The 22,882-nt window shown below is 43.5% G+C and overlaps 1 protein-coding gene across 2 annotated transcripts in view; it reads left to right on the top strand.

The window, feature by feature from the left end:
* The window catches only part of CACNA1I (calcium voltage-gated channel subunit alpha1 I), a 384,553-nt gene that overhangs the window by 240,454 nt on the left and 121,217 nt on the right, over positions 1–22,882 (top strand). For both annotated transcript variants that reach the window (XM_084811754.1, XM_084811755.1), the window contains 3 exons: positions 11,136–11,295; positions 15,502–15,817; positions 19,693–19,785. In XM_084811754.1, the coding sequence (XP_084667880.1) occupies positions 11,136–11,295; positions 15,502–15,817; positions 19,693–19,785 (569 nt within the window). The remainder of the gene's footprint in view (positions 1–11,135; positions 11,296–15,501; positions 15,818–19,692; positions 19,786–22,882) is intronic.

Below are 22,882 nucleotides of genomic sequence, written 5' to 3' on the forward strand. Positions count from 1 at the left end.
GTCCATGGAGGCTCAGGTGTCAGCTGTGAGCCGGACAGCGCTGTATCAACTCCATCTGATACGGCGGCTGCGCCCCTTCCTTCCCGACCATCTGCTCCCATCGGTAGTACATGCCCTGGTCTCCTCTCGTTTAGACTACTGTAATGCGCTCTACATGGGGTTACCCTTGAAGACGGTTCGGAAGCTGCAGCTGGTACAGAACGCAGCGGCTCGCCTGATTAAAGGCAGCCGCCGGCGAGATCACATCACTCCAATGCTGAAGGAGTTGCACTGGTTACCAGTTGTTTTCCGGGCCAAATTCAAGGTGTTGGTTTTGACCTTTAAAACCCTATATGGTTCCGGCCCAGCCTATCTCAAGGAGCGCCTCCAGCAACATCAGACAGGCCGCTTAACAAGATCAGCCTCAGATGGCCTTCTCTCTGTCCCATCAGCCAGGACAGCTAGACTGGTGGGGACGAGGGAGAGAGCCTTCTCTGTGGTGGCCCCCACTCTGTGGAACTCCCTCCCTAGGGAACTCCATCATGCCCCCTCTTTAATGAGCTTCCGTCGTGCATTAAAAACATGGTTGTTCAGGCAGGCATTTGGGGTGGGTTAGGGTATTTAAAAAAAAAAATTATGATAAAATTTTATTATTTTAAATTGTTTTATGGTGAGTTGTACATCGCCCAGAGTGGCTGGGTGACCAGTCAGATGGGCGATTAATAAATTTAATAAATAAATAAATAAATAATATTGCCTCTGTATTTTGGCCTGATCTTGGCAACCTAAGGCTACTTAAGGCTACCCAGCTCAATTATGCACTGGCAAGGCACATAATGGGAAGAGGAAGGGGATCGCTTGGGAGAAATTCAGTCAGTGTGAGACACTATGCTTGAAAATGTGCTAGCTGTAGGAACAAATAAGGAGGAGATTTTGTTCTCTTAAAGATCGGAGTTGCAAATGATGATGGAAAGATATAGGGATGAGAGAACCAGGGATGGTCAAGCTTGCTGAAATTCTCAGAACTTCACTGCAAAGCTTGGCTTGGCTCTCTCCCATTCTCATTTCTGCCCTGTTTTTTTAGTTTGTTCGAACAGGAAAAGTGCACATTTTTCAAAGGTGTGAGCTTTCTCCCCCATTGACTAAAGTGTGAAAATGCCCAACTTTAAAAATGCACAGTTTAAAGTGTGCACTTTAAGTGTGCATTTTTAAAGATGATCACTTTTAAAAATGCACACTTTAAAGTTGTGCTTTTTGAAAGTTGTGCATTTTGAAAGTTGTGCATTTTTAAAATTGCGCAATTTTAAACTTGTGCATTTTTTAAAGTGCACATTTTCTGAACATGATTGCAAGTTCAGGAATTTTCAAATATTTTTAGAGAATATGTGCTCCCATTCACATTCAGGGTTGCAAATGGGGCATTTTTGAGTGATTTGCACATGGAAACAAAGTTCTCATACAACCCTTTTGCTTTTGTCCCAGCAAGGGGGCATGAGTTGCAGCCCAGTTGCAGCCCAGAGTTCAGTTATAATTAAGCTGGGTGCAATGCATTCTCTTCTCACCAGCTTGGTTGGAACAATGAATGTTGAAGATTTTGATTCACGTTTTCTCAATAGACAAGCAGCTCACTTGGGCCCTCCTCAGCTGTGTGTGCTCAGAATCACACACATGGGAAGACCAAAGTGTGATCCAAGCTGGACACGGATTCAGCAGGAAGTGATGGATTTCATGCTCACTGCAACATCTTTTCCAGTGGCTACAGTCACAGGAATCTCTAAAGCTGTGTCCATATACTCCCTGGCTCCTAATTCAATGTCTTCACCTCTGTGCCCCCAGTTACAAGTTGGGATTCATGCCAATGTGGAGAGGGAGAAAGTAGCGGCATGAACTAGCCCTTGGGTATGTTTTTAATTATACTGTCACATTCCTTAATATTTTACATGAAAGCACTTGGATTCTATGATGATTCATGTTGCTTCAGAAAAGAATACTCCCCAAAAGCACAATAACCCATTCATTTGGCTTTGGGACAAGTCTGTGCAATGAAAAGTGTCGGACATGGGAAGATGACCAGCTTTCAGAAAAGGTGAGAAGAAGGAGCATATTAAAAGAGTTTAAGAGCAGGAGGAACATCATTGGAAGGCATGCCTCTGCATGCCAAAGGCTGCTCACACCCTCTGCTCTCCGCTTTCTAAATCGCTTGCACTGCTTCCACTTTCCCAGGGGTTGGCACATGCTGGTTGCTTCACTCAGGATGGTTTCAGCTATGGCAGCTAAGCTAATAAGGGTTGACAGGAACTGTCTGGAGGGAGACATGGACTCTCTGAAGTTGACAGAAACTTGTCAGAAAGGGCCCTGAGGCACCTTCAGAACAAGGCAGGAGATTCACCTTGCCCAGCTCCAAAATGGAGTTCAGATGCTCTTCCCCACACCCTGCAACTAAAAAAAAAAAAAATACATTGTCTCATTTGGGTTTGGTGGTATTATTGAAGAGTTGCTTCTTTTGATCCCTTCTGCCCTCTGCTCATGAGGTGTGATGTCCAGTGCATGGCTGCAGTCAGAAGTGCCATGTTTGACCGAGACATTTGCACTGACTCTTGTCTTGGTCTGGCATAGCTTTGCTGCTGCTGACATTCACAGGCAGACTCTCCGATTCATCGGGCCAGCAGGCCTCTCCCCATACCCACACTGCCTTTCAGTGTTCAGCTGCAACCAAGTGTTTCATTTAAAAATATATTTCCCAACCTGCATTTTCCAGGGGAAATCTGCCAGGTAGAAACTCAACTAGGTGCCCTTGACAGACACAGCCATACCACTATAAGTCTGCCCAGAAGGGTGGTGAGTAGGATGCAACTTTTCCCCCCCAGAACCAACACCTGGTGTTCATGCATATTTAATTCTTTGTGCTTTTCTTTACTGTGAAGAGTGAATCTTTTCATATTTGATACCTTGGAAGGCTGCTTCATTTGCCAGATATGGCGTTGTCAATGTTCTCCTCCCTTCTCTTTGGGCAACCCGGGTCCTCCTCTTTTCACATGGAATGGCTGGGTGGTTTTGTATTGTTTGTTTGTTTGTTTTTCAAAGACTGCCTTAGAAAAGGTCACTGTCCCTTTCATATTTGCTGCTCCTCACTGTGAGCCAGTGTGGCTTCTGTTCTGGTTATGGAAAAGGACAAATGGGGAGGAGGGGAGGATGGAGACTTCCAAACAACAGCTTCTATGGAGGGAGAGTCAGAGCAGAACAGCAAGAGAAATAGGCACACAGCAAGGACGTTAAGAATAAAAAAGCAAATGGGGAGAAAGGCTGACAGGGAAAAAATATGAACGGAACAGAAGCAGCGGGAGAGGATGACAGCAAAGAATCAGTTTTGCAAGACATTTGAGAAGCCGTGATTGAAAAGGCACCTGTTGGTTCCCCAACTAACTTGTTCACCTTCTGAATCTTGCACAATTTCTCACATTCTTCAGACTAGAGTGGATAATACATTTGAGAAAAATGTAAGAATTACTTCATTATAATGAACAATGAGTCTTGTGGCACCTTAAAGGGTAACAAATATATTCTGGCATAAGCTTTCACAGGCACGGTCCATTTCATCAGATGCATGAAGAGTTAACCTCAAATTGGCAGATTGATAGAGACTTAGATTGATAGATATAAATCTATCAGTTTGAGGTTAACGCTCTGTGTATCTGATGAAGGAGACAGTGTCCACAAAAGCTTATGCCAGAATAAATATGTTAGTCTGTAATGTGCTTCGTTACTTTTGCTGCAACTAACGCAGCTGCCCCTCTGGAACTCAACACAAGGATAACATGTGAATCTGCACTGAGGCATCCAGGAGAGCATGGAGCCCATAAAAATAACCCAGGGCCAGCGTCAAGGGTAGGCCTTGTTAGGCACCTGCCAAGGGCCCGCAGTCCAACAGAGGCCCACTGACAAGCACCCCCTCCTCACCATTGTAACCTGTTTGTTCATCAGCCTCTCATTCTGGCCCAGACAAAAGTGATGGTGAGAAGGAAGCAATAGATGCCACCGCCTACTTACTCACCGGCTCTCTGTCTGTCAAGCAAGCCAGTGGTAGCAATGATGAGAAAAAGGATGCAGAGCGGTAGCAGCTGGTGGGAAGGTATAGTCACTGAGGGAGAGGGGCCCTTGAAGGTGTCTTGCCTGCCACATTGACCCTAAGCACAGTCAATCATATGAGAGTGGGAGAGAGGCACAGTTTTTACTGGACCTGAACTGCAAAAGCATACATTTATGATCCCTCTTTCCTCCTAAACAAATCAGCACATACATACACATTAGGCTATGGGGATCTGGGAGGAGTTCATATATCATAACTTATCTGGGAATCCTGGTGGCAACTCTCTCCTGCCAGCTGATTTTTGCCCAGCCCAAGTTCCAGAGCTGTGTTTTCTTTGCATGGATCTGAAACCTGGGCTGGGGAAAAATGCAGGGAGAAACCAGCAGACATAGGAAGAGCTAAGCACCCTCCTCATGGCCAAATGTTTCCACTGCAAAGAGGAACACGGGGAGCTCCCTGGGGTATTGGACAGCGAACTTTCCCAGCCCAACCTGGATATGCTAGGGGTCAGTGGAGGCTGGTGGCTCTGATGTCATCAGGGCTGTGAATCCACTCTGGGTTTCTGTCAGAACCAGTCAGAACACTAAAGGAGCTATCCAAGGTGCTTCTGACTGAAACCCAGAGCGGATTTACTGCCCCACTGACATTGGAGCCACCAGCCTCCACTGCCAGGGGTTCAATCCTGGGACCATCAGCGTGCAAAGCTTATGCTCTACCACTGAGCCATGACCCTTTCCAAATAGTGCTCTGATCTCAGCAATTCTGATTAAGACTGCCAGTGATAGCAGCAGCATCCAGCTATAAGAATCGAAAGGATAAGATATGGACAGACATTGCATTTGTATAATGCCTTTTGTCCACATGTGCCCCAAAGCATATTGCAACTTTTATTAACTGAGTACATACATTTAACACACTGGGGCCACATTTTCCCTTTGGCGAAAGCAATGCATTCGACGTGTTGCTTGTGGCATAACAATAGGCTTCAGCGAGAAAGGAAATGAAGAAAATGACATACAGTACCTAAACAAATTGCAGAGTTTTCGGAGGTACAGCAGGCAGCATTAATGATGCGACCTTGCCATCTGGCTGTGACCTTGGTCTACCTGTGATATTTGGATTGGTCCACTGGCTCCTTATAATGAGCTCCAGCTGATCAGGAGTCAGGTCTTTTTGTGTCTCATATGAACGGCACCACCATGTGCGCAGTACCACACCATAAGAGTGTTAAACAAAATCGCCTCCTGAATTCCCAGTGGAATGATATCAGACATCTGAGTCTTCCTTGTGGTCAACTATGCACTGTTACTGAGGTGGTGTGTCATGTGTTCGAGTCTTTGTGCTATAGCCACTGAATACATAGTTCCATAGTCGCTACTGTTGGCAGATGGATGGATTTACTATGGCCTGGCCGAGTGGAGAGGAGCAAGAAGGAGGAGCTTTCCTTTTTAAGGGCATTCTTACCTAGCTTTCCAAAAGTTACCTTTCTGACCATGTGCAGCTTTTAAAATTAAGGTTCTCAAGCTTGGTTGCTGTCAGGGTAGAAACTCTGCATCAGCACTGGAAGCAACAGTACCAGTCTAGATGCCTCACTCAGATTCTTTCTACTGAATGGGGCCCAGGGGATAAAGATGTAATGGAGTCATTTTCAAAGTCTTTGGAGCTCTTAGCATGCTGGTGGAGGCTGTAGCAGAACTAGGCCTCTAGACTAGTACTGTTGCAAGTCTCAGACAGGCAAATTGCGCAGGACCATATTGGAAAAGTATAATTAACTAGAAATTTCACTGGACATTAATATCATGAAGAAAACCATCATGGCCAAGTTGTGTGTTTTCTTCAAACACAGCTCACATAATTTGCTTGAAATTTGTGTGAACGTGGTGGAGGCCAACATGCCATAGGTTGTGAGCACATCACACATTTCCTGTTATGCTATGACACTAATAATTCCCTGGTGTGTGTCTTCACATTCTATGTGCAGCCAGGTCCCAACAGTGATTCTCACTGTAAACCATAACAACTAAGAAGAGGAGGCACATATTTCTTATTACTTGGGGGACATGTGGGCAGCCCCAGCCTATCCAAAGCTCCCTGGTGCATGCTTCAGGACTCATGTCTCCCCCTCACATTTTACTCTTTGTCTTGGGGATCTCCAGACAAATCCAGCTGTTGAGTTAATAGTGAGAGCATAGTTCTTTGGTAGTTGGGGAGATAATCACCAGTCAATTATGATCTCCACTTCCATTTAAGACTTAGCCATGGGAATATTATCTTATAAATATATGCAACCCAAAAGCAGATGAACATTTCAAGAAACTGTTCCTAGTATTCTCAGAAGTGTGACTAGGTTCTCCCCTTCACACACTGCTTATAGCAGCAGTCTTTCCCAGCCTGCTAGGATGAAGAAAGGCTGTAGTACCACTTTACCAAATTGACTGAGACTCTAATGTGAGCTGTCTACTTTCTGAATGTTTAAGACAGACTGTTCCATGTTTTCATGCTTTTAAATAGGGGTGTGCTTTGGATTAATCAGAATATCAAATCCAGAACCATATTGGGCTGTTTCAGACAGAGTTGGGAATGCCCAGATCAAAGCAGGGCTCCTCCAAAGCAGACCAAATACAAATCTGAACACTCCTGAAGATTCATCAGCAATTCTGAGATTTAAAAGGACAGTGTGTCTGCAAAAACTGATACAAGGAAAACACCAGGATGGGGAGAGGAGTTTTCTGACTGACAGCTCTACCTTCTAATCACAATGAGTGGTTTTACCAGGGCTCCCCAACCCCAGTGCTTTGGGAGAGGGACGCTGAAGTAATATAACACAGTAGTAACCCACCATTCAGTGGTCTTTGCTAGTTCTGTCTCCCAGGAGCAAGAATGTTAAGAGTTTTGGTGGAGTCTGTGGTACCTCAGAGGTGCTTGCTTGCAAAATGCTGGGTGTTCCAGTCCTCCTATCTCTACCACTGTATGCTCCATGTCTATCATCCACCCCTCTCCTATTGTACTTTCGGTAAGTTTGGTGTCAGTTGAGCAGAAAGCAAAAAAGAAGAAGTCATGAACTTCTTTTCATTTTTCATTCATCATAAATCTCTAGCCCCTGCACCTATCCTTCTGAAATTTTGCAGATTCCTTGTCAAGGGGCACCTCTATGACATATCATATGCCATTTTCATACAAATTGTCCAAAAATCCATGGGGCAGGGGGATAACGGGAAGCAAATCACTTCTCCCATTCCCTCTGCAAAAAAACTGAATACTTCTCTTCCACACAAAACACTGCACCTATCATTCTGAAATGTTGCAGGTTTCTTATCTAGGGCCACCTCTATGCTGTATGCCATTTTCACAACCAATGCCCACAAAAAAATGTTATGCGATAAGGGCATCTCTTTTGGGAACCCCCCAAACTAGGAAGGCTGCTCTTATGCAAATTTCCCAGAACTATCTATCTGAAACTTGACATGCTTGATCCCCATAAAAGGGGCAGCTATCCCTACAAATTTAATCTAATTCTGTTTAGAAATAAAAAGGATGTCAGCAGTTCCTTTTTTAGAAAAAATCAAACTGTAAAGGTGCATAGCACATGCACTTCATAAGGAGATACTATGAAGTGCACGGAGTATATTATGACATTCTGAACATTATGGAAGTAGGATTTTCATGAAAGAATGAAAAAAAAATGATTTATGGTGTCCAAGTGTGTTGTCTAGGTGAGAGTTGAATATACATCATGACATTGTTTTGCTACACTTATTTAGCAGGGCGTGTCAACTCTCAGAGCCCATGCAGTTGGCTTATTCATGCTGCCTGCTCTCTACCTTACTGTGAGAAGCTGATCTTTCACATCATGCAAAAAGTGTAACTATTTTCATTTGACAAATGTTGGCCGGGGGGGGCAGGGGCGCATGCCATGCCATGGTTACGCATGTCCAAGAAGAGAAGGAGGAGGTCTGAGAAACTAGCAGGATTCTCCACAGGACTTTTAACTGTTGTTCTTTTTATTAGCATGGATCAGAAAGTTAGGAGTGAGTGAATGAGTAATGGTATGTACAATATTCCCCAGGCAAGATGTGTAGACAGTCTGCTGGCGAATAATTGATGCTCCAGGAGCAAACCAACTGGTTCCTGATGTTACATCCTGATAGTCAGGGGACTGAGGTTTCTCATTTTCCAAGTCTTAGGTTTAGTTTGTCCCATACTCTGAGATTTTTTTTAAAGTTTGCTTAAAAATTCATACAATTTTTTGTACATTTCTTCTAAAACATGCACTTCTGTATGCAATTTTGCCCAGCATACACCTTTTTGCAAGCCATTTTCCTAACACAATGCATTTTAATGTTATTTTCACTCATATATGCAGTTTTGAATGCTTGTCTTCCTAATATACACATTTTTGCATGAATTGTTTAATAGGAGAACTCCATTGCAAAATTCAGAGAAGTGTAAATTTTGGAGGATAACTGAATTTTTTGTTCATGTATTGGTTCAAAAGTGTAAAATTAGGTAAATTTACATTAAAATGTAAACTGAATTATTTTCTTTTCCATCTCTACTCAAAAGTGAGACTCAGTGTGTTCAATGGCACTTATTCCCAAATATTGTTTCTTATTGTTGTTTGTTAAAATTGTGTGTGTGTTGTCTTTTTATACATTTGTGTATAAATGGTTTTTAATATATTATGTACAATATTGTACTTTTAAGGTTTTTAATTTTGGTAAATTGCCCAGGCCCCAGAAAGCTTTGGCTATTGGGCAGTATAGAAATGAAATTAATGAAATGGAATGAAAGTGTGTGCTTGATGGTAAATTGTCCCATAGATCTGTCCCAAATGAAACTAGATTCGCTAGAGACTCTCATTATTTTCCTACCTCCTCTTGCCAAGGGCCTCTCCTTCAATTAGGGTTCACACCCACAGTTCCCTCCTCACTCATATATGGTAGTTGGTCATATAGTTATTACAGACAAATTATGGATTGAATCCGCATGAAATCATCTTAGATTCCCATACAGCTTCTGTCTTTGACCAAATATCAGTAGTGATGGGGGGAATACTGGTGGCATTTTATCATTAGTCATGCATATGCTTGCAAAGGTCGAAATCAGGAGACTTTTAACCCCATGAGAGAGTGGTGAAATATAAATCACTTTTATACTATTCATGCAAACCAGAGTCCCTGGAGTTAAATTGTTATAACTGATTGTGTATATAAGTGCTATTCTCTTGCCACTCCTGTTATGTGAGCAGTTTGAGACATCTCATTTCTTCCCTTGCAGCTTGGATTTCACAGATCTTAAAGAAAGGAGGTTGCTGGGCACAAATTGTCCATCAAAAACCTCAGGATGTTTTCATGGGAATTAATATCCATACCTGTATAAATACACCTGCACCTGTGAATGCCCGAATCCTTCATTGTACCCAATTCCATGCATTTTTCTGAGCTCATGAAGTCCTTTATTCCCAGGTGCAGGAACAGAACAGGAAAATGAGACAAAGTGTAAAGCACAACTTGATGTGGCTAATTACTTGACAGTGGGCATAAAAAGGGGATTAACTGGTATCTCAAGGGATTGTCACTGAATCCTAATCTTATCTTTCCATCTCCTTTCCCCTTCCCCAGCCATCTGAAGTAATGAACTTGATATAAATAGCTAATTAGTCAATTATATGCTGGCCTACATGCAGCAACTTGTAACATGAAATTCCCTGGATCCATGCAGTAGGAAGTCTCAGCAGTTGAGAGAAAAGCAGGTGGGGGAGATGAGGAGGGATTAGAAATGTTATCGATACTTAGAGGGATTTAAAGAATGCCAGCAACCATGGAGAACACAGGGAACATGACTAATTTAGCAAAGGGTGCAGTCATATCCATTGGTCATCCAATGGGTTTGGCTTGTCAAAGTAAAGGATGAAGGGGAGACACAAGCCCAAAATTTCTTCATCTATTGTATCTTGAAGGTTTTAAAGAATCCATGCACAAGAAGAGGATGATATCAAATTGATCACAGTCCAAAGGAAATAAATGACAGGTGAAAAAATAGAGTTTAATGATGAAACTCGATGCATTTTGAGCTAAAATACTCTCTTTGTTAGGGGATATTTGTTTCAAAGAAAGCCATTCTAGAATAGGACTGCCTAGTTCCTGCAGAATGGCTGTCTGAACAAAAGCTTTCTTTGAACTATTTCCCTTATGAAGAATGTATTTTAGCTCAAAATAGGTTTGGTTTGGTTTTGGGGATGTGAAGTAGGGGTTATCTTTGGATTTTGAAATGTTAAAATTAAGAAAATATACAACAATGGCAGCCCCAGAGGAGAAAGTGCCTCTATCTGCAGAAAGTGGACTTTTGGAAAGTGCCTCATATAACTTAGATATTATAAGAATAATACATTAGAATAAGAATACACATAGCTTGGTTAATCAGACCTGGATTAACCATTAGACTAAAGCAGAAATCCTGTGGCCCCTAGACAGCATCTGAGGGGCATAGAATCATTTGGAGTCCTCCCTCTGAGGTAGGAGACAACGCTCCCCCTCACAGCTGGTGTGGAAAGAACCATGCTGCTCCCTCCAAGGTCAGGAACTTGACCTCCGGAGTGGGGGAAGGGGGTGTTTCAGTGGCCAGGAAGGGGATGAGACAGGAGAGGCCAGAATACAAGCTGTCCTGAGCCTCTACCATCCTCCTTCACACGCAAAAAAAAAAAAGCCCATCTAGCAAAAAATGCAGTGTGGGAGGAGAGGGAGGCAAAGTTCACCTCCACGGCTCCTCCTGCCCTACAAAGGATGACTGTAAGTTTGGGGGCTTACAAACATTGAGAGCACAATCAATAGGATCATGTCCTAAATGTGCTATTGTTCATCCTAATTCAAAGCTCCAAAACTGTATGGAGTTTTCTAGCTGCCTCCCTTTTTTATTGACCCAGGATTTCTTCCTATAATGTCTTCTCCTTGCTTTCCCCACTACTTCTGGTCTTTCCTCCCATTTCCCTTTTTCTTTTCTCCATCACCATCCCTGCTCCTATGCCATGATCTGTCCCTCTCTACCTTCCTGGCCCTGGTCCCTCTTGCAGGCATGCGAATCCTGGTGAATTTGCTCTTGGACACCCTACCCATGCTGGGGAATGTTCTGCTTCTCTGTTTCTTTGTCTTCTTCATCTTTGGCATCATCGGAGTGCAGCTGTGGGCTGGTCTACTGAGAAACCGCTGCTTCATGGAAGAGAACTTGACAATGTGAGTGATTGGAAGATGACTCCATCATCCCCTTTTCTGTTTGTGAAGTCTCTCTCCTCCCTTTTTTATTTCCTTTGTTATTGAGCTAGTCCAAAACCCTAGCATTTCAGTTTATGTTTTTTTCAAACTTTCAGTTCCTTATGTACAACTCCTGAAAGTCCCATCTGCCTCTTAAAAGGACATGTGGGGGTATTGGAGCCACTGTTGTACTACGTGGACATCCCAAAAGCTAGCATAGCATCACAGAGTTAGAGGGGGTCTTACATAGGAACATAGGAAGCTGCCTTATCCTGAGTCCGACCCTTGGTTCATCTAGCCCAGTACTGAGGACACTGACTGGCAACGGCTGTTCAGGGTTTCACTTTCAGGCAGAAAATTTCTCAGCCCTATATGGAGATGCTGAGGATTGAACCTGGGACCTTTTGTATGCAAAGCAGGTGGTCTACCACTGAACTACAGCTCATCCCTGTTGTAGGTCCTCTTGTCCAATGCCCTGTTTCATGCAGGAAATTCAGAGATAGAGCAATAAATGGCTGTCCAGCCTCTGCTTAAAGTCCCCAGGTGAGGGAGAGCCCATCACCCCAGATGACCCATTCTAGTTTTGAACTGCTCTAACCAGTAAGACATTTCTCCTGTGTTCAGCCAAAATCTATCCCCCTATAACCTAAGTAGTGCTGGGCCAAAAATGCCCCCCACCCATTTTGGGGGGCCATTTGTCTCCTATGAAAGGAGAGACTTCCAGAGGGTGGCTTTCCATGTTAGACAAAGTGGCAGAGGGCTCCACAAACTTAAGCCCATTGGACCTAGTAAACGTAAGCCCATTAGACCTAGTCCTGCACTCTGGAGCAGCACAGAATACATATTTGCCCTCTTCTGAGTTCTATGTGATAGCCCTTCAGGGATTTGAAGACTACTGCCATGTCCCCGCCTCAAACATCTCTTCTCCAGGATAAAACCCAGTTCCTTCCATCTTTCCTCTGAAGACTTGTTTTCCATACCCTGGCCATCTTTGATGCCCTCCTCTGAACTCATTCCAGTTTATCTATATCCTTAAAGTGAAGTTCCCGGAACTCCAGAAGAGGTCTAAACAGTATCATTTCTGAGAGCTCACTTTATTTCTTTATTTTATTTCAAAGCATTTCTGTTTCACTTTTCTATTTAAAAATATTCAAACCAGCTAACAAATAATGCCAAGATTCAGCCCACTGAAACAACATTAAAACAAATTAACAGTTATAAGATACAAACCAGCAATTTAAAGCCTCATTATAGTCAAATCAAAATGTTTTAAAAAAGAAAAAGAAAAGTCAAGTAGCCTCAGCAAGCCATTATTAATTCTACCCAATCCTTTGGCCCAGATTAGCTCTATATTTATCATGTGTGTAATCTAGAGCCAATTCACATTACTTCTGAAATATCTGTGAAGCTGCATTCATGTGACCTCTTTGTTGCAGACTTAAAGAAAAACATAAAACAATGTGCCCTGCTTCAACCATATCCAAAGGGTAAATGGCTGTAATATGTGGCAGCATTTTATCCTGTGAAGGTGCCCCATATTGGCATAGGTGGCTGCTGCTTCCAGTAACCAACTTTACCCAGTGTCCTGCCAGCCTCATATACAGTGTTGCAGAAAGGGTGAACGGAAGAGGCCATATCAAGGAAAGAGGAAGGGGGTGGACTAGCTGGACACTGTGGCTCTGTGGTTGAGCACCTGCTTTGCATGCAGAAGTTCCCATGTTCAATCCCTGGCATTTCCAGGTAGGGGAAGAAAAACTCCTGCCTGAAACCTTGGAGAGCCACTGCCAGTCAGTGTTGACAATATTGGGCTAGATGGACCAATGGTCTGAGTCAGTATAAGGCAGCTGCCTATGTTCTAATGACATTGGCATATATTGGATCCCCTTTAACTCCTTTCTCCACTCCACACTCAACTGACATGTAGCCAGGATTTGGAGGGACCTATTGAGCGACCTTCCAGGGGCACACACATCTCCCCTCCTCCCCCTGGGATATTTACATTTGAAAGGGGCACTGCTGCCGTTTTCTAAGCAATGATAAACATACGTTTTCGCTTCCAACGGATTTTTTTTAAAAAAACTGTTGTCAAAATGGTTACTGCAGAAACAGCCATTTTTAATTTGAATGATAATCACTACCAAACTGGGTATTTGATTGGAATTACCCATTATATGCATATTAACCACCCATGCTCTCCTCCATTTCAGATGTTGCTTAGCAACCTCCTACATGCTCCCCCAAATTGCCCCCTGCTGTTCAAACAGGTGTCATGCCAACCGGGCTGACAACTACCTAGAGGAGGGCAGTGTTAAGGCCTCTGGTTGGCTGCCTAGATCACCTGACTATTGGCACCAGCCCCACTACTAAGGCCCTACAGAGTTGTAATCCTTCTGCTCTGTAATTTCAGACAATGTGAGTATCGTTTATGGTAGAGATGTGCAGTTAAAAAGTTATAGTTCAACCTCAAGACTATTTCACACAATACAGAGCAAGAACTGCAGCCCATCCTGCCTGCCTAGGGAGTATACATGATACATGTTTTCAAAACATATTTATGTATTTCTGGTATTTCTATGCTGCCTTTCAGAACAAAGCTCTCTCAAAGCAGCTTAATATGCAATTAACAAATATTTATTTGTTGCATTCACATTACATTTTCAGTGGTGCACTTGGCATACATCTGAAAAATATAATGGGTGAAACATCCCATAGTACTGTATTAGAGTTACAGAGGGTGAGCCTGTTGTTTAAAATAGTGCTGTCATGTCTTAAGTCTATTCATTCCATTTTAATTTTTACCAGTCTTGATTTCTGTGGATTTACTTCTACAGTTTTAAGTTTGGATTCAATATTATGGGAAGCATTGCTGTCAGATGTTAGGAAATATGATTCCATACACTGTTAAATGATTCCATACACTGGCATAGCACCAGATTACCCATTTGCTGTATGAGGCATGCATCTGCTGTCTATTTTAGTTCTAACTATGTGAAAAGTATATTGCTTGCGGGAGAAAAATTGATTTAAAATTTGCACTCTTACTGTGGCCTTTCGCAAAATATTTTTCCCAATTGGATTTGGCTTGGGGCTTGTAGCTCAATTCAGATGATCCTCCAAACCATGGCTTGGGTCATCTTGAATGAGCCACTGTCTTGCTCCCTCCCTTTCCCCCACTGTCTCTTGCTGTTTCCCTCTCCATTGCCTGCTCGGCACTAACCACCATTTGCCATGACACCCGAGTAGGCAAACCATGATTAGCATTTGCCTTCCAAACCACAGTCAGAAACCCAAACCCTGTTCAGGAGTTCAAGATTAGCACATGGGGGGGAGGAGCCTTGTGCATGCTAGCCCTGCCCCCAGCAACCTTATGTATGTTGGGTCCATCCCCTGCACTTCCCGCATTCTTCAGTCATTCAGCTGAACACATTATCAGGAGATGTTCTTTATTAATTTTTTTTACATTGGTATACCACTCAACTAGCAGATGCTCTTTGGGCGATTTACAATTTAAAAACACCCAAAACAACAATAAAAGAACAACCAGAAACAATAAATACAGCAATGAAACTTTCAAAATATTAAAATGTTTAAAAGACTAAACAGCAAGCAGTAAAGTTAATAATTGGAGCAACAGATTAAAGCTTAAATGCCTGCTGGAAGAGGAAGGTCTTAAACTGGCATCTAAATGTATATAGCAAGGACGCCAAGCAGATCTCCCTGGGAAGGGCATTCCACAGACAGGGGGCCACTACAGAGAAGGCTCTTTCCCAGGTAGCCACCCATTACACCATTGTGGACAGTAGCTCCCAGAGAAGAGCCTCTGAAGATGGTCTTACCAATTGGGCTGGAACATATGGGAGAAGGGACTCTTTTAAGTAGACCAGACTGGTCCTAAACCGTTTAGGGCTTTAAACAGCAAATTGTCAGCAATGACAGCAAACTGTGTTTGTACCTAAACAGAACATTATGTGAGGAGGAAGGAACATGCAAACCTACAGCTTGTTTTCTGTAAAAATGTGACTTGAACAGGATCCTGCAAATGGGTTAATAAGCAACCTTCTCTTCTTCTGCTGTAATAGATGGTTGGAAAGCTATTATGATCAAGTGGTACTCCCAGTCTCCGCAGATATTATTAACTCTAATGTTTGCCATAACAATTTCATTAGTGTGTTCTTTCTGTCCTCTCAGACAAGGTAACGTCACCCTTCCTCCCTATTATCAACCTGAGGAGGACGATGAAATGCCCTTCATATGTTCGCTGACAGGAGATAATGGCATCATGGGCTGTCACGAGATCCCACCATTGAAAGAGCGGGGCCATGAATGCTGTTTGGACAAGGATGACTATTACTACTACACCTCTGTCAGACAGGAGTTCAATGTCAGTGGCATGTGCGTCAACTGGAACCAGTATTACAACGAGTGTCGTACAGGCAATGCCAATCCACACAAAGGGGCTATCAACTTCGACAACATTGGCTATGCATGGATTGTTATATTTCAGGTAAACGGAGTTGGGATGTCTAGGACCTGATGCTAATTCTGTACATCAGGCCTGCACAACATCTCAGCAGTGATTTGCTGGTCCTTTATTGAAATATTTGGATGTGTTTGTGCATTTGTTGTGTTATTCATGTGATGACAGCACAACTGTCAGGCCAGCAGGCAAAATTTGTGACAATTACAGCTGGCAAAAGTAAGTGAGGGTCAAGTGGTCACGACAGGCTGGAGGTCAGACACCAGATCAGGCAAACAAGGACCAAGGGCCAGTGGCAGAGAGATATGTGGTCAAAAGATGGGCTAGTAGTCTCGGGTGCTGGTTTGGGCAGAAAAGAACCAAAGTGCCAGAGTCAGGAATGTCGTCAAAGACAGGCTGGAGGTTAGGTACCAACTGAGGCAAGGTGAGACAATCTGTGCTGTTACTCCACCTGATGAGTTGCTCAGACTGAGAAACACAGCTTAGAGCAGAAATTATATAAAGCCAGCCATGTCCCTATCGGTTCCTCAAGTCACATGGTCCTGGTTGGACTGAAGAGCTACAGTTCCAGTTCTGGCCATATGCATGGTCCTGCAGCATATCAGAGATTAGGCTGATAATGCCCTCAGTTCATTGAGATATAATTTGTCTAGTCTCTGATGCCAGAGTTCCTAGTTGAAGTCCCCAAACACCTTATAGCAACATACCACTTTGGGGGAAGGCTTGCACGGGGAGGGGTGTGGGGCTTTAGCATCTTTCTCATTGCAAGGGTTTTAATCTAACTTTAAGCTGAATTTTTTAAACATCTTGTTACTCAGAAGTCTTTGGAATAGGATGAACTAGAAACTGAACTTAAGTACAGTAACTTGAAAATGTGTCTGTCAGTCATCGTAGACTAATACATTTTATCACCTTGAATATTTTCCTTAGCGGTCAGTTGTAATTCAGCCATGGTTTTCATCCATATATACCATTCACCACAGTTATCACTTAAACTGAATGTGTAAATTCACCCATTGATTTCAACTATGAGGATATTAGTGAATAACAGGGGTAGGGAATGTGGTGTCCGTGAGCACCACTGTACCCCCAGAAACCTGTCTTGGTGCTCACCAAGGCGCCCTGCCCCTCTCACTTTTTTGCTAATTAACACGTTTTCTTACTGGCAGCTGGGATTGCTTCAAAGCAAAGTGAGGGCCTCCAGCTGCTGTCATCTTCCTTTCCCATGAATGCTACATGATGGGGCTCAGAGACATTCTTAGGAAGATGGCAGGTAGCTGCAAACTGAGGCTGTCAACTGCAGCACTCCCAGCCATCCAGAAAAAAGGGGGGAAAGAAAAAGGCACTGAACTGTGGGTTCAAACGGGTTGTTTAGTTTGTTGTGAGTCAGAACCCAGCTGTTACACTGTATACAGCCATCTGGGCAGTTTATATGTCCTTTGTGACTAGCCACACCTCCTTTGGGAGTCAATTTTGCCCACGACAGCTTCTCAAATTGCCAAATTTGCTCACAAGCCAAAAAAGGTTGCCTGCCCCTGGTGTATAACTTCTGATACTCCCCCACTCTTTTGATGATTAAATTTCTGCAACTCTTAACTGTTGTGCTATTAAAGCATCTGAAATGTTTTGGAGAGAACTGCCACTGTTTACATATTTACTTGTTTTACTGTCTATATGGTTTACATTTCCACCTAAAACACAAGCCATTCGCTATGAGTACTTAGTAAGGTGGACATGGGAATGCACACTAAATCTTTTAAGTACTTCGTTTCACATCTAAAGTGATCTAGAATTTAAAAGCATGACTGGACTAACATTCAGCATTCACTCATTGATTTCACTGGGGGAGTTGAGGACGTGCTTAAATATCTCCCCTTTAAATCAGTAGGACTTACTTAGAAATGCTTAACTTTGGTTGGATCATGTAGCTAAATGTAATTGAGATTCAAATCCAGAGAATCCAGCTGTTTTCCACAACAGCAAAGCTACCCATCCCTCCATTCATGCCATAGGGAAAAGATACTGCCCTGCTAGCCCCGGGGAAGGGGTCTTCACAGCAACAGAATGAGGAGCATGTTGAAGTATTATCCAGATTTTCATGGAATCTGAGGCTGGACAGCCATCTGTCGGGGATGCTCTGACTTGGATTCCTGCATTGAGCAGGGGGTTGGACTCGATGGCCTTGTAGGCCCCTTCCAACCCTACTCTTCTATGATTCTATGAATCAGCTTTGGTCAGTCAGGGATGCACGAAGCAAGAGAAGCCAAGTGTACCATACCTTAAAAATCCACTTTTCACGAGTCACACAGCACTTGAAAGCAACATATTTCCGGGTTTAGTTTAGTGGGAGAGAGTAGAACTGAACATCACCAACCCAGCAGATGCTGCTCAACCAATGAGAGAGGCCTGTTTCCCATCCCTGTCCAGGCTCCCCCCAGTTACTGCATTATTATCCCCGACAGCATCTGAAGGTTCTTGTGAGAGCACTCCAGCAGCATAATTTCACCCAATTCCAGCCAACAGCCAGGGAGTTAGACCTCCACCCACTTTCTCCTTTTCCAGGGTTAGATACAGCGATCTAACTGCTTCACCCATTCTCAGTCTGCAGCCTCTGTTGCCTGCTTTCTCTCCATTCAGAATCTGTAGCATCTTTTTCCCACTGAGAAAATCAGAGCTGCACTGTTTCAAGTACTAGCTATCTAGTGAGAAGAGGCAGCCAGAAGTGGGAGACTGCAGCCCTGGTATTTCAATGTATTGATACAGTGAAAACGAAAGAATGCAGAAGAGGGAGGAGAGGGTGGGCAGAGGCACCAGCACCAGCAGGAGGCAACTCCAACCAGCCCTTTCCCTCCATACAGAGAAGCAGAGAAGTAACACAAGCACCAAAGAAGCACATCATCACAGCTCGCAATGGGGACAGGCTGGGAAATGGAGGCTAGTTACTCCCGCTGGCAAAAAGGAAGTGCAGGGTGATTCTGAAGACATGGAAGAGCGCTCTAGTGCTTTGATGAGTTGGAAAGGCAAGCTAGTTACTCTAGTTCCCTAGGTTACCAAGGTCACGGCCAGGTGAAAGACACAGCCCTAGGAACGCCTGATCATACCAAATTTAAAACGGAGGGATGAGCACACAGCAGCTTAACTGCACAGGAGCCAAATTAAAGACAAACAACACAGTAAAAGTACTCTGCAAAAATGCAGCTTCCCCACAGGTAAACTCTGGGGTGGCTGCAGACAGGCTATGATGGCATGTGGCACAAAGGACCTCCAAATGGACCCAATCTGCAGCAAATCACCCATGAAGACAGGCCCCAGGTCAGAGGAGTATTACTTAGTGATCTGTTAGGATTTACAGCAGGGACAGGGAGCCTCCCACCTGCAGGGGTTCCCCATCACCTGCACATTTTTTGCTGTTATCTCCAGGCACTGATCAGAGATAAAAGGGTATCTAAAGGCAATTAACCTTTAAATTCCCTGCAAAGAATTGAGCTGTTGCACAGAACTGAAGTGTGCATTTTGTAGGCAGGCAGACCCATTTACTTATAAGTAGACAATGCTATTTGAAAGTGCTGCTGAGTGATTCAGTCCTGCTTACTTCTGAGTAGACATGCAGAAGCCTTGTCCTGCTTACTTCTGAGTATGCTTAAAATGGTAATATCACAGTTGGTTCCAGCCATAGATTAAATGTGGCCCTTGAGACTTTTCCCATTTTGCAATTAACCTCTGGCTGAAAACACTCCCCACCCCTGACTTACAAGGTTGGTTTGTTGTTGGTTTGTTTGCTGTTATTGTTTTGGGACATCCCTTGCTGGCAAAGTAATGCACAGAATAAACTTGGTCACTCAAACTTCTTGTATTTCTTTAATTACTGACATTTTCCAAATTCTCTTTTTCTCTTCTTACAGGTGATCACTTTGGAAGGGTGGGTAGAGATCATGTACTATGTGATGGATGCTCATTCATTCTACAACTTCATCTACTTTATCTTGCTGATCATTGTAAGTACAATTGTCCTTTCACTTGAGTAGACCAGATCCTATGTCCTAATCAGTCTGGAAGACTGAAAGATGGCATATGTTCTTCCAAAAGTACCTCTAGAGTAGATTTTTTAATTGTAGTTAATTCTAGATGGTACAAAATTCTAGTTCTGGTTCTTCCTCTCCTCATAATAGCTAAGCCATTCTAGTAAGTTTATGAATCAAATCTAGCTTTGCAGTTCTACAGTGGGAAACTAGATTTCATTCCAGATCCATTAACCCATCTCCACAATTTCTCCCCCTGTTCTTACTTAAATGGTAATTTTATTGAGGATGTTTGTTAAGTAGCGTATCCCACCTACCCACGAATTGCAGTCTATGACCCAAAGGGCTTAAATCTATGTAGGCCCAAGGAGTGACTTTTGCATACAGAACACAGTGGATGACAGAAGAAAAAGGCAATAGTAATAGTAACAGAAATAGGAGGTTGTATATCCAAAAAGGGTACATACTTTTGGTGACATTTTTCTTGGTACCTTATTTTTGCTCAATTAATTTTAGATAAAATGAACGAATAATATGTTGATGCATCACTGACAACCTGAACCTGCATTGCAGTCATTCCAGCTTTATTCATTCTGTCACATTCATCACTGGGAGATGTAGACACTTAGACTTTCCCGTGTTTCCAAGCGACTGTCCACATGCCTGAGTTAAGTAGGAGATTAAAAAGAAGCAATAAAGGCTAATGAAAAGAGGAAAGTCAGGAGTGTTTTAAACATGGCCAGTCACCGTGGGATTGAAGAGCTTCATCAAGGGTGACAGCTGAAAAGAATGTCTGTTTCCTGTGCTCAACTGCTGTTTTTTTCCTCTTGGGATTGAAATAATGTTGTTTGTTCTCTATCTGTATACCTCATATATACCTATACCTATCTGTATACCTCTATCTGTTTACTCTCCCAGGGCCCTAGGCTTTTACTCTGTGGCTCCTGGAGAAGTCCAGGTTACCTGACATTTCACCCAATAGATCCCTAAAAGAGAGCATTCTCCCCCATCTTGGCATTTCCTCTGAAATGGTCTGTGTCTGGGTTCCAGGAGGCAGCACAGCCAATGTGGACTTCCTGGAATCAACAAGCATTGGGCATGTGCCTGGACACATTATTAGAGAAGCTGATTAGCTGGTTACCTTAAGGTGACAGGTCCCCAGAGCCATTATAATTGCTAGCGTGTGGGCTGTTTAGGTAAGAAGGAGGCAGGAACTCTAGTTGACAAGCATCCCCCCAGGGCTGGCCCAAGACATTTGCTGCCTGAAATGAAGAACAAGATGGCACCCTCTCTCCCATTCCATGTAGAAAAGGCAAACAGACTGGCAGTTGAATCTTCCACCAATGCTGCCAATCGGACAGCATACTCCACTGCACTGGAGCACAGCAGGCGAACTTAAAGGGCTCAGGGCAAGCCACATAGCACAAGCAGCTCTGTCCTCCAACACCTTTTCACTGGTCCCCCCCCCCCCAGCATCTGCCACCTGAGGCAGCTCTCTCAATCTGAATCTGCCTAAATCGTAGGACCAGCCCTGTATCCTCTTCCACCTTGCTTATGAATAGAGGTGGCACTGGAACAAAATCCTGCTCTTCCATTCCCAGTAGTGACAACATCAGGGAGCACAGTTGTTTTGAGGGACCTGAGTTCTTGTTAGGTGTGTCTTTTTACCTCTTCATCTGTAGTTCAGAGTAAATGCTCAAACACCCTAAGACTACAGCAGCAGTCAGAGCAGCACTTTCAGACCAAAATCCTCCTCAACACAACCTGAAGACAAGTGTCCCACCTTTCCGCCAATGCCAGAACATATTCTGTTGCTCCCCCTTTCTTTGTGGCTAAAGGTGCTGGATGCCTCTATGGGAGCTGGACTTCCTGTAGGACAGAGGTGGGCAGAAAGTAGATCTCCAGATGTTTGGGACTTCAATTCCCAGTATTCTATTGGCCATGCTGGCAGGGGCTTTTCGGAGTCAAAGTCAAAAACATCTGGAGATCTACCTTCTGCCCACCACTATTCATACCTACACACAAACACACACTTTCCTGTATTCCCTCTTTTTTGGGCTAGCCTGTCCTAGACTTATTAATTTTTCTTCCTTGGACTGATGTTAGATGGGTTGGAAGGAGGAGCCATTTATACCTCTCCTCATGAGAGGTAGGCAGAATCAAATTGAACAGATGAGCCCAGACCGTTTAGGGTAATCCCTTACTTGCCCCAACCTGTAGAATAAAAATGTGTATTAATAAGTTATTTTTTCCCATCATACACAAGCTAAGTGAAATGCCAGGGTAATAGTGACTTTTTTTTTCTTCTCTGAGGATAAGATCATGTTCTTATCTTGGAGCTATATGCTTGTATTCCTGTCCAATTTGTAGACTGCATCTACACGTTCTCTTTCCATTCATCCATTATCCTGCCGGCAGGGGAGAAAAGGTTGCTGCACACCCCAGGAAGAGGCATAGCCAAGAGCACCCAACATTTCTGTTCAATCAGAATTTCAGTAGACAACAGAGCAATAGTGAGAATAGGAACAGGTGCAGACATACATTTGGAAGAGGACTGGACTCAAACAACCTTGGCAACAAGGAAAGAAGAAAGCATGCATTTCTCAAAATCCTCACAGGCCATGGGAATTAATTGAAACCATATAGCACTTTCCCTCTTTTCCTTCAAGGCCACTTCCAAGATTCTACAGCACCTTCCCTCAGCCTGATTCCCACCAGATGTGTTGGACAGACCATCATCCCCTGCCATTGGCCATATTGGCTGGGATGATGGGAGTTGTGATTCAACACATCTGGAGGGAACCAGGTTGGGGAAAACTATGCTAAAGAGCAGATCGGCTGAAGTGGAGGAGGACCAGATGGATAAAGGCAAAACAGATGTAAAACAGCTTTGAAGCAATTAAAAACAACAACAACACGCACCCCTATTTTATTTTGAAGCAGCATATTGTCGTAATATTGATTTTGGCTAGGAATGGCTCAGCTGTTCAAAGGCGCTAGCAGGGGGTGAGGCCCCCTTCTGAAATACTGAAAGTGACTGGATTGAATATGCTGATGGAGCACCTTTGTCAGT

The sequence above is a fragment of the Heloderma suspectum genome, chromosome 7, assembly GCF_057233095.1.
Source record: "Heloderma suspectum isolate Gila_16-S chromosome 7, 16-S_ref, whole genome shotgun sequence".
Lineage (NCBI taxonomy): Eukaryota > Metazoa > Chordata > Lepidosauria > Squamata > Helodermatidae > Heloderma > Heloderma suspectum.